Here is a 12,532-nt window from a genome sequence, read left to right on the forward strand (position 1 = left end):
ACAAAAAAACGAAGGCTATCAAAGTAATCAGAAAGGGTGTACAAAGGATGGCAGTTTGTCCTTAAAAATTGGGGATTAAAGCCTAAATGTGTTCATTTCTCTTAGAATAAGAGATCAGCTTGTCATGTTTTCCTTGATAATTAGTATCCTGCTCCGGGGTGAAAGATGGGTATCAGGAAAAAATGCTGTAGGATTTGTACCTCTCTATATAGACAGAAGAGGATTCATTAAGTTCTAAATTACTCTGCCAGAGAATTTTAAAACCTCAGTAAATATAGCAGGAAGATACAAAAATAGCAATCAAGACATTACATAACCTATAATACCTTAAATTCCAAAGAATCTTACTTTTCAACTATTTCTTCAGTAGGGATACATTTTAAACCTACAGGGAACTTGCTTCTATTTGTCACTTTAAGTTTTACTCTGTTCTAATAACAAAATCATTTAAGAAAAAAAGCTTACTGCAAATAGCTTAAATGGTTACATAAGTATTAAGTCAAAGTGCTTTCCAAATACAAGCTCTCATTATTACATAAGTGATAAGAATTTCATGACCATTTCCCCCCCCAAAATTATAATTATTATTATTTTTGTTGGCTTTACTTAGAATAACAAAATGCACAAAATGACCTGGGAATTCACTGCATAGAGAAAAACCTTCTTATAGTCAGTGAGTAACTACTGTAAGATTGGTAATAACATAGATCTATAGCATCTGTTAAGATTCATCATTTCATCTAACTTTTCCTATTTTGTTTCCCTATGAATAGATTCACTTTAAAAGATAAATTTTATACTATAACAATAGAAGACAGACATATAAAAAAGCAACCATCTTTAGGGAAAAAAAATTGCAGTTGCAATATATACCTTGAGTTCGTTGGTATATTTATGTTGAAAACCAAATGATTCTAGAGAAACCTAACAAACATACAAGGAATATAAAGTTGCTAGTTTACAAATCTATACATAGAAATTTTAGATACATAATTTAATATGCTTTACTGCCTGAGATCTTTTGGAAGAATCCTCTATTAACCTTGGTCTTTGAATTCTGATAAAGTCTGAGCAAGATTTCTCCACTGCTCCAAACTACTTAAATGTAATTATGGATGTATATGTAATTGCACATGGAATTAAACAGAAAAGAAATATTTTCACTGGCTCATACTCTTTGCTGTTAAATCATAAATGCATCTAGAAATACAGACAAATATCTATAGCTAAACAGTCCTGAAGGTTTTAAATGGAAATTCAAAGAATTAGGGTCATCTGCCTGTCTCAAAATCTATGAATACAAACAGACACACCAACACAGACACACACAGTTATTATTTTAGTTAATACACAAGATAGCATATCACAAAAGCAATCCCTGAATGCATCTGGAGATGGTCTTTAAAAACTAAGAATTGTATGTTTAATTTATGTTCACCCTTACATCACTATTCCCAATCTTGTCTACTAGTTAGGCTACAGAAAATCCTAGAACTCACCAGTACAAGGTAGTATGCATACAGGGACGCACAATGATGTATTATAAAAAATTTGTCACCAATCACTTTCCAATACAAAATCATAATGGACAAATCTGTAAGAAAGACAAGTGAGTAAGGTATGACATAAGAAGAAAGTTGCACTGTTTTTCCAAGTGTATTGAACTCTTTCTCCTGCCAACTCATCACTGTCCACTCTGAGCCCACAGCACTTTGTTCATCCCTCAGTTAGTCTGATTATGTACTTTACCATAAAATCTCTGCTCCTATATGCCTGTCTCACCCACTCTCCCGTGGCTCCTCTAAGATAAGGGCCAGGTTATGAGCATCTTTAGACCCTCAGAATCTAGCACAAGGCCTGGCATATAGGTTGGTGCAGAAGTAACTGTAATTTTTGCCATTATTTTTAACCACAAAAACTGCAATTACTTTTGTACCAACTTAATCATATGTAATAGAATACTTGTTGAAAGCATAAATGAATAACTTGTTTCCAGAGTTAAAATAAACAAAAAATATTATCGAATAGAAATAATTTTAAATAAGCTTAAGTGACTGATTCTTGTCACTACAATAATTCGAACAGAGATAAGATGGTCATAGGGAAGGTACAAAATGACCAACTCATTTATAAAACAAATTGTACAAAAAATATTTTAAAAATAAAAAAGAGGCCGGGCGCGGTGGCTCACACCTGTAATCCCAGCACGTTGGGAGGCCGAGGCAGGCGGATCACAAGGTCAGGAGATCAAGACCATCCTGGCTGACATAGTGAAACCCCGTCTCTACCAAAAATACAAAAAATTAGCCGGGTGTGGTGGCGGGTGCCTGTATTCCCAGCGAATCGGGAGGCTGAGGCGGGAGAATAGCATGAACCCGGGAGGCGGAGCTTGCAGTGAGCTGAGATTGCGTCCCTGCACTCCAGCCTGGGCGACAGAGCGAGACTCCGTCTCAAAGAATAAATAAATAAATAAAATAAAATAAAGTAATGCAATTAAATACTAATTCAAAATAGTGACACCACCAAAAAAAAAAAAAAAACTATTAAAAAGAAAAACAAAGAAAAAAGCTTACTTCTGCAAATTTTACAAAAACAACACAAAACCATGACTATTGGAACACATTTCAAGAACTCCTGCAAGTGAGGGACCCTAAAAGTTAAACTTCGTTAGTTTCACAGTCATTACACTTAAGAGCCTCATTAGGACAAAGAGGCACCATATCCTTGCTGATAAAAAATGTCTAGGTCTCAGTTGTTTGAGGCATCACTCTGTAACTCTGATCTTAAGTGAGAACCAGAAAGCCATTTCATGAAAAGATATTTCATGTTCTACCATCATGACAGGTACATTTTTCCTCTGTATGCGTCCTAAAGGCTGTCTCAAATAAACCAAAAGCATAGACTGTGTATTCTTTGCATAATTCCGTGAGTAGTTTACAAACAATTAGACAATAACATCTCACATACCAGAAATGAGGTAGCCTGAGGCAATAGCAATATTCACGTTTGCAAGTGATGGACCACCCCTGAGAAAAAAAAGGTTCCTTTTTAAAGTATATAGGTTATAGGTAACTGCTACTTCTTTTCTCTATAGAGACTGAAACATAATGAAATTGCTTTCTATAGATTCTCCAATGGTAAGCTGTCATCTTCGAATAAAATTGCAAAACACACAATGACAGTTTAGCCGAACTGTGACGCATCATGTGGTACTGGTGTTAGCAGAAAGATGCTATTCCCAGGATAATCTGAACCCACAGGGAATTTAGTAGCCTTCCTGTTCAAGATTAATTGTTTTCATCAAGAGATTTTCTAGAGCCCATGCCTTCCATGAATTTTACTCTACCTTCCCTGAAGTATACAAAATTTCCTTGAGGGTAAATCAACTCTTAGAATTCAAACTAGTCTGAAATCTTCTAAAGCACCTAAAGCCAATCTATATTTAGAATTCAAACTAGTCTGAAATCTTCTAAAGCACCTAAAGCCAATCTATATTGAGGTCCCCAGTGTTAGGAACAGACCTCCTGGGGATGACTGAGTACCCAGTGCATTTTCCAAACTTAAGTTTTTATAACTACTCCCAGAATCCCACAATCCAGGGGCACAGCATTGCATCTGTTTTGTTTTAAATTGGAGAGTCATCCTTCATACTACCAGTGGCATTTATAATGGATTTAGAGTATACCTAAGGGCCAACTACAAGCCACTCCAATGTATTAAGTTACCTACATGAATACCATAATTTCTTACATACATTAGCTAAAAGTTTTACTAAAATAATTTTACCAAAACGTAATGAAATTTATAAATGTGTTTTCATGATTTGTTTGCAAAAAGCCTTAAGTGGAATCCCAGATGCTAATTTTTTTAAATTCCTTATTCTGAATCAGAGACTCAGTATCAAAAAATCATCTAGTCAGGAGGCTGGATATGGTGGCTCATGTCTGTAATTTTAGCACTTTGGGAGGCCAAGGTGGGCAGATCACTTGAGGCCAAGAGTTTGAGAACCATCTGGCATAACATGGTGAAACCCCATTTCTACTAATAGAAAAATTAGCCGGGCATGGTAGCACATACCTGTAGTCCCAGCTACTCAAGAGGCTGAGGCAGGAGAATCACCTGTACCTGAGAGGCAGAGGTTGCAGTGAGCTGAGATTGTGCCACTGCACCTCAGCCTGGGTAACAGAGTGAAACTCTATCTCAACAACAACAATCATCTAGTCCACTTCTGATTTTGAGGCAACATAGTATCACCATCATTCTACTGGTGACTGGAAGGATTTGCCTCTCATTCCATGATAAGGAAATAATCATAACAGGACAGTTTAATTCTACTGTTTCAACCCCTATACATACCAAGGTCCTACAATTTATACTTTTGCTTCAAGAAACAAGTACAAATTATCAGTCCTTTATCTGGTTTATAATGTGAACTACTAGTGAAATTAACACAAACTAAAATAGCTGAACTACAAATATTTAACAGAAAGATTTAGCATAAGTTTTGCCTTCTTTACAAATTTTGATCTATAAATACAACCAGGAAAATTAGACCTGGAATAAATCATGACATAAAATACAAAAATATGAAAAATTATGTTAAAGTTTGATAAGGCAAAATTTGAACAATGAATCAAATCTTTGTTATGAAATTTACTTCCCAAAAGAATTAGTTTTATTTTGCTGATGGTCATGTTAGTAAAATTAAAATTAAAATTTTTAAAAAGCTAGAAATTTTGTAGGTAGACTATATAAAAACCTAGTCATGGAATTAAATTCACTAAATTAATTCTCTTTGAAAAACAGCATCCCCATGAAAATATATCAATACTGATATTATTCTTATGGGAATAATTTTGTATTTATGAATAGAAAAACCTCCTTGCAGTCAAATGGTGGCGGTCAAAAGACCAGGCTAATCGCCCTACCTCCCCTGGAGCCCACAACCACCACATGTCAATGCATCACTTCTTTAAACATGCCTGCTCTCTCAAACTGAGCTGAACTAAGCCTTCTCATATAACACCAGGAAACAGTTTGCGAAATTTCTGCCATTGGAATCACATTTAAATTTTTCTAAAAGAACCATCTTACATGTTATCCTATTACTGCTGAACATAATTATTACTAGTACATTAGCGTTTCAAATCCTGTGATACTAAATTCCTATCACATGGCCATCTGTAACTTTCATTTCATCTCTTTGATATCAAACAATGAATCAAACATAAATTGGAGATAAAAAAGTCTTAAGTAGATATTATCCAAGTTGACCACTCTATCTCAATAACGATTTATTTTTCTTCGGAATCGTGATTACAATAACTTGGCTTTACTCATTAACAGAGTAAAAATGTTTAAATTATCATCATATTCTCCTTGTTTGGGATAACAATTGCTACACTAAGGCAAAATGGCCTCCATTTGTATTCAAATCTAAAATAAATCATTTAAATGCACTTTGCTGAAATGTCTGAGCACAAGCATTTTAACAAAGCATACACCATCAATGTTTTCTGTTTTAAAGTAAGTGATGTTCTTATAAATAATTGATATCCAAACATAAACGAAATTGGCAATCTTAGAAAAAGAAACAGCTTACCAAAGTGGATCAGTTTTAGTAGGCTCATCGAATAAGAAAATGTACAGGCCAAAAATACCAACCACCAAAGAATGGCATGTGGATACTACCCTGAAATTAAACAAAATACACACAAAGTTTAGATTCTTTGCAATAAAATTTAATTCTGACAAGACACGGAACATTCCTTTTTTTTTTTTTTTTTGAGACGGAGTCTCGCTTTGTTGCCCAGGCTGGAGTGCAGTGGCACGATCTTGGCTCACTGCAAGCTCCGTCTCCCGGGTTCATGCCATTTTCCTGCCTCAGCCTCCCGATTCGCTGGGACTACAGGTGCCCGCCACCACGCCCGGCTAATTTTTTGTATTTTTAGTAGAGACGGGGTTTCACTGTGTTAGCCAGGATGGTCTGGATCCCCTGACCTTGTGATCCGCCCACCTCGGCCTCCCAAAGTGCTGGGATTACAGGTGTGAGCCACGCGCCCGGCCTACACAGAACATTCTTAACAAGTTGTACCTGGAAGCATTTATATATAGGGGTGGAGTATAACAGAGAGTATAATGCAAAATTGCCCATTTAGAAATCCAAAGGCCACAGCTTTAATTTGGAATAAAGAAGGAGGAAGATACCAAGGCCTGCAATTTCCTGCTAGAGAACTGGTAAATCACTTCTTGGTTAAAAGTTCTAAGACAGATAGATTCACACATGACAATGACTGACAACTTTTGTGCAGACAGATGGCAACCGGCAAGGCCACTACCCTGTACTCTGGCTCCAACCTCCAGCCCCAACAGCATCAATACGAGATAAGTTTCCTGCTCCAATAAGCTGGGAATGACTTCCAGATCTACTGGCTTTAACAAACTCCATATCCTTAAAACAATTCGAATGGATCATGATATGAAGATGTATTATCTTGAGAGACTTCAGTTTTTAAAGTACATTGATATGCACTATTGCACTTGATTCTTGTAACAAATTTGTAAGAAAGCAAGGGTAGCTATTATTAGTCCCTCATTATCATTATTATGAAAGCACTTCTAAATAGACAAATTGAGGACCATGAATTTATACAGAAAATTTGTTTTTAAAAGAAACACCCAAGTGAAAGCACAATGTTCTCAAGATCCAGGTCAAGTTTTCTTTTATAGAAGGAATAAGTTTAACATAAAAATCATAGTTTCTATGAATATATCTTGTTAATAAATTTAATGATTTGACTAATTCCCAAGCTCTATGTTAAAGAACTCTATTTAGGATACTTTGTATTTATCCATACAATAAATTTTTTTTACCCAACAATTTTAGATTTCTCACATCTTTACCGAGAAGTTCACAAGTAATGAAGCTTCTTTTCATTAGGATAAAAAATGAGAGGTACAGCAAAGTTTTCTCTCTAAAAATTACTGGTGTGTAATAAAGTTTTCTCTACAATATGATCCCAAATCTTTAAAAGTAAGTAAAACATATCAACTAACGTTAGGTTTGGTATCAGAAAATTTCATTGTAACTTGAGAAACCAATATACTTGACCTAATAGTGTGTTACAAAATAGATATATCATGCTAAATCAAGCCATATTTTAAATGAGCAAAGATTCTCACTAATTTAAAGGCATTGACCAAGTATCATTTATAATATCTAAGAATCATTTTGAAATGTGAATAATTAATCAAATTTATCTGGTTTACAAGTCTAATTTAATTTTCATGCCAAGCACACCTGCATTCCATTTGAGCACAGGATAAAAACATAAATTCCTTGGCTGGACATGGTGGCTCACGCATGTAATCCCAGCACTTTGGGAGGCCAAGGTGGGCAGGTCACCTGAGGTCAGGAGTTTGAGACCAGCCTGGTCAACATGGTGAAATTCTGTCTCTACCAAAAATACAAAAATTAGCTTGGTATGGTGGTACACGCCTGTAATCCCAGCTACTCAGGAGGCTGAGGCACAAGAATCGCTTGAACCTGGGAGGCAAAGGTTTCAGTGAGTGGAGATCACACCACTGTACTCCAGCCTGGGTGACAGAGCAAGACTCTGTCTCAAAAAAAAAAAAAAAAAATTAAATTCCTTGGTATCAAATAAAATACTCCATCTAAATGGTCATACAGCCAGCTCTCTATTGCTATTCAAAAATTCTATAAAATAAAAAATATATATAATCTCTCTCACTAACTTGTTTTACTGTTTGGTAACCATAGTCAGAAAGCTCCCTTTTGAAAAAACCTAACTTTGTATTTCCGACTCTCAGGCCTCAGATTCACTTCTCTTTTGAGATGTTATGTGGAAAATTCTAAGCCCTCAGCTGACGGAAATAGTGTATGATTCAGTATAGAAATGTTAAATGTTACTTGATCCGGTCAAATATCTCCCTCTGTAATGAAGAGGAAAAACAAATACCCTGCCCTTACTCATACACTATTCTGTATTAAAAGTCTATACTATAGTTTCAGAAACTTCTGTTAATAAAAATTTTGTATTTTATTATTTAAAATTAGATTCCTAGCAAAGGAAAATTTAGATTCCTTAGTATCTAAAAAAAAACTCCAAGATGATACCCAAGATAAAATATTTCAATTTATTTTCAAAGAGGGTGGAAAAGAAATGTTTGTGCATGTAGAGAAATAGCACTCTAAGGAAATGATTAATGGCCATTTTAGAATAGCAATTTTAATTTAATCACAAGTAGTGCAAATATTGCCAATAGAAATTATATAGCTCAGTCAAAAAGAGCTAAATTTTAGAGAAACATTTAAAAATTAGTAGTATTTTAACACAATAAGACTTTCGATGTGATAGGCAAGAAACTGAATATAATTAAGAAAATTTTTTACAAGATATAACACCTGTAAGTATATACATTTTCAGAAAAAGTAACAATTGAGTACAACAATTTCTCACTTGTAATTAAACTGCTGTCTCTCAAGTGGGCATTTCCAGTAATTTTTTTTCCTCCATTTCTTTTTATACTAGATGGCTCAGACCATTCATTGTTTAGAGACTCTTTCCTGATTACTAGAAAGAATTATGTGTGTTTATCTGTATGTTTCAAACTGGAGGCTGAATTTTAAGACATTTATACATACTTTACTCAAAATACAGCCTCCTTTTCCTACTTTGCACTTCTCCACCACACAGCTTAAGTCCTATGTAAACAACGCTGGAGTGACAAGCAGGAGCAAACTTGAAAGAAAAGCACCATTGAATACCTAAATTAATTTTATATAATCCCAGACTCCTTTTCAAATAGAAACTCAGTCTCCCAAATGGTATTTCCTGTGTCATAGAATGGCAGTGATAAGACTAGATAATGCAAAATATTTTTCAAGTTCATTTCATTTTCACCTTGGCTTCTATCTCTCTGTACCCTTCCCTATTTCTTTGACTTGCAGCTACCCAACATTCAAATGCCTTTACCTATCCTAACCAGAGTAAAGAGGAAATGAAAATAGTTCAAAATTTAATCAGAGAATGTATGTACCCCCTTCTCTTTCCTACCATTCCATCTATCTTCATATGTTAGAAAAGATTTTTTAAAGTAATGGTATCTCTAGTATAACATATTTGAACAATATTTTTGTGCTAGTTGGCCGGGCGCGGTGGCTCAAGCCTGTAATCCCAGCACTTTGGGAGGCCGAGGCGGGCGGATCACGAGGTCAGGAGATCGAGACCATCCTGGCTAACACAGTGAAACCCCGTCTCTACTAAAAATACAAAAAAAAAACTAGCCGGGCGCGGTGGCGGGCGCCTGTAGTCCCAGCTACTGGGGAGGCTGAGGCAGGAGAATGGCGTAAACCCGGGAGGCGGAGCTTGCAGTGAGCTGAGATCTGGCCACTGCACTCCAGCCTGGGTGACAGAGCAAGACTCCGTCTCAAAAAAAAAATATATATATATATATATATGTATATATTTTTGTGCTAGTCTTAAGACAAAATAATCATACTGCTTATTTTTTGAAAATATGTGGAGAAATAAATCTTGCTTTTTGAGTGAAAAGAACTTTGGCATGTATGAACCTGATACATCATTGTAAAGTGCAAAAGAAAACAACTAGAGTCTTATTAAATTCACAGTCTGAATCACAAAAGTAGATGCCTGCAAAACAATTTGGTTCAAAGAAAGACAGGGAATTTCAAATCAGATATGACCATTCTCAAACACTCAATCCTGACAGAATTTCTTGACTTTTAAAAGAAAATTTCAATGAAAGATAATTATAGCAAACTTTAGAGACTTGCTGAATCCATTTTATGGTAAGTGTATTAACTTCAACTAAATAGCAACAACAAAAAATATGGCCATGGCTGCTCTGACTCACTGAGGTTTACAAATGCACAGTGATGTTTGGGGACATAAAATGCTCTAAAGCAAGTGAAGCAGTCATCAGAGCCATTTTGTATTTGAAATCTTGTGAGATTAATACGTTGTACACACACAAAAAAAACTGCAACCAACTTTTTAAAACTCTAGCAGGGTGCAGTGGCTCCCAGCACTTTGGGAGGGCAAGGTGGGTGGATCACCTGAGGTCAGGAGTTCAAGACCAGCCTGGCCAATATAGTGAAACCCTGTCTCTACTAAAAACACAAAAATTAGCTTGGCGTGGTGGGGCATGCCTGTAATCCCAGCTACTCGGGAGGCTGAGGCAAGAGAATCGCTTGAACCCAGGAGGCAGAGGTTGCAGCGAGCCAAGATTGCGCCACTGCACTCCAGCCTGGGCAACAGAATGAGACTCTGTCTCAAAAAAATAAACAAATAAAAATAAAAATAAAAAATAAAACTTCAGATTTCTATATCAACAGATGTCTAATTCTTTCTCTATTTACTTTTTTGTTTAAAAAAAAACTAAAAAGAAATTTTTACTTTAAAATTATGTAACAAAATAATAAATGCTGGAGGGTTCTAAATTATAATGCAAAGTTCATTAAAAGGTTCATATGCGCTGACTGTACACTGTGTTCCCTGGTGTATAGCGTTTAACTGCCCCAGGTCTGGCTAAGTTGGCCAATGCTGTATGGTATAAGCTACTCAAAAGTACGACTAATTTTTTCTTCCATCTTCATTTCCAAAGAATATTTTTGTTATAAATATTTCAAAGAACATGAAAGTACTAGTACTCATCCACAGTCAGCTGGAGTCTACTTCATCTTCACTAGAGTCTACTTCATCTTCACACACTTCCTCAGAAACTTAAATAAATTTATCCTAATATCTTTCAATATATCAATTCTTAAAAAAATTTTTTTTGCATGAGATCATGTACTTGTTTTTCCTTTTATTCCTAAGATCAAATAAAAATGTGGCCTTACATTAGACCCTAAATGAAATACTTTTTTGAAATATTTTAAATAATTTTATCTCATAAACTAGTTTCTTTTCATCAATTACATTTTCATATGCTTTACCTTGAGTTCCATTCAATCTTCTTTTCGAAGCTGAGACTATTGAAACCTGGAGAAACTTTTGCTGAAAACCAGTAACTTACAAAGTAGAAAAGAAGCTGAAAGGTGAAAAAGCTGGTACAAATAACACTGATGAACAGTTTTGTGTTGATCTCCATATTTCTTCAACCTGTTAAGATAAATGACAGCTATAAATTGTTATCTCATAATAAACCTAGAGTAAATTTTTTTATTTTAAGAAATGTCTTGTAATTTTAGAAATTTTTAAAATTTAGAACAAATGTAAGAATATAAAGAAACTAAGAATTTTTGGCCTTTTGTATATTTCTTCACCTTTACCATCTATTTGTCATGTATCTTATGTTTGTATTCAGAATAAAAGAAAAAATCTATTATCTTAAAGATCTCAATATTATAGGTGTCATTTATAATTTTAACATCATGATATTCAAAATTATCTAAGTCTTAACATTAACAGAGAATTTCAAGTACTATCAGTAAAAAGTATTTTTTTAATAATATTTCAATTAAGTGTAGGACAAATCACCTGATTTCTTTATTCCTCAATTTCTCATCTATGATATGAAACAGTTGGTTACATAATTTCTAAGAAACAATCAAGTCAAATATCATAGAATTAACACTGCCTACAATAACAAAACAAAAAATAATTCCATAAAGGACAAACAACATTTAAAACAAAATGAAAATCTTAAGATCACAGTCTTAGAAAAGAGCCATAGCACTGCTGAGGCAAGACAATATGGTCTCGAGGCGGGGAACCTAAGGCTGATTCATACTGACTTCCTAGAACTAAATCAAACAGAAAGGCCCAACTTTACACACCTAAGTAACAATATAACTGGAGGTTACCTCCTTTGCAAGCCCCTCCCCCACTTTTCTGAGTGGCAAATGGAAAACTGAAAGTACCTCCGATTGCTTTCCAGAACCAATCAGATGTTTACACAGGAGTGCAACTTTATAACTTGGTTTCAGCCTCTGATTGATTGCTTTCCCCAACCAATCTAACTGCCAGCCAAGTCTTCCTTTGCACAGAAGTGTAGCTTCCCCTCCCCCCCACCCCCCATTCCCTTCCCCAGATGGGGTCTTGCTTTTCCCCCAGGGTAGAGTGCAGTGGTGCTATCGATCTCAGCTCACTGCAACCTCCGCCTCCCAGGTTCAAGCAATTCTCCTGCCTCAGCCTCCCCAGTAGCTGGGATTACAGGCACACACCACCACACTTGGCTAATTTTTGTATTTTTAGTAGAGACGGGGTTTCACCATGTTGGCCAAACTGGTCTTGAACTCCTGACCTCGTGATCCGCCCACCTCAGCGCCCTAAAGTGCTGGGATTACAGGCCTGAATCACCACACCCGGCCTAGAAGTGTAACTTTGTAATTTCACTTCAGCCTCTGATTGGTTGTTTTCCTCAACCAATCAGTCTGGTTGTGGGCCACTACTTCATTTGCATGGGGTGTACAATAAGTGGCCAATGGGAAACCTGTAGTGGGTATTTAAACCCTAGAAAATTCTGTAACTGGGCTCTTGAGCCT

The 12,532-nt window shown here is 35.6% G+C and overlaps 1 protein-coding gene and 1 long non-coding RNA gene across 11 annotated transcripts in view; one reads left to right on the plus strand and one right to left on the minus strand.

The window, feature by feature from the left end:
• Nucleotides 1–12,532, plus strand: part of LOC105485427 (uncharacterized) — a 143,811-nt gene that overhangs the window by 78,450 nt on the left and 52,829 nt on the right. The gene's annotated exons all lie outside the window — the stretch shown is intronic.
• TLCD4 (TLC domain containing 4) overlaps nt 1–12,532 on the minus strand; it is a 111,601-nt gene that overhangs the window by 36,290 nt on the left and 62,779 nt on the right. For all 10 annotated transcript variants that reach the window (XM_071075731.1, XM_071075801.1, XM_071075668.1 and 7 more), the window contains 4 exons: nt 10,982–11,147; nt 5,603–5,692; nt 2,968–3,026; nt 1,500–1,594 (listed from right to left, as the gene is read on the minus strand). In XM_071075731.1, the coding sequence (XP_070931832.1) occupies nt 1,500–1,594; nt 2,968–3,026; nt 5,603–5,692; nt 10,982–11,136 (399 nt within the window). In that variant the 5' untranslated portion in view covers nt 11,137–11,147. The remainder of the gene's footprint in view (nt 1–1,499; nt 1,595–2,967; nt 3,027–5,602; nt 5,693–10,981; nt 11,148–12,532) is intronic.

This window comes from Macaca nemestrina, chromosome 1 (assembly GCF_043159975.1).
Source record: "Macaca nemestrina isolate mMacNem1 chromosome 1, mMacNem.hap1, whole genome shotgun sequence".
NCBI classification, from domain to species: domain Eukaryota; kingdom Metazoa; phylum Chordata; class Mammalia; order Primates; family Cercopithecidae; genus Macaca; species Macaca nemestrina.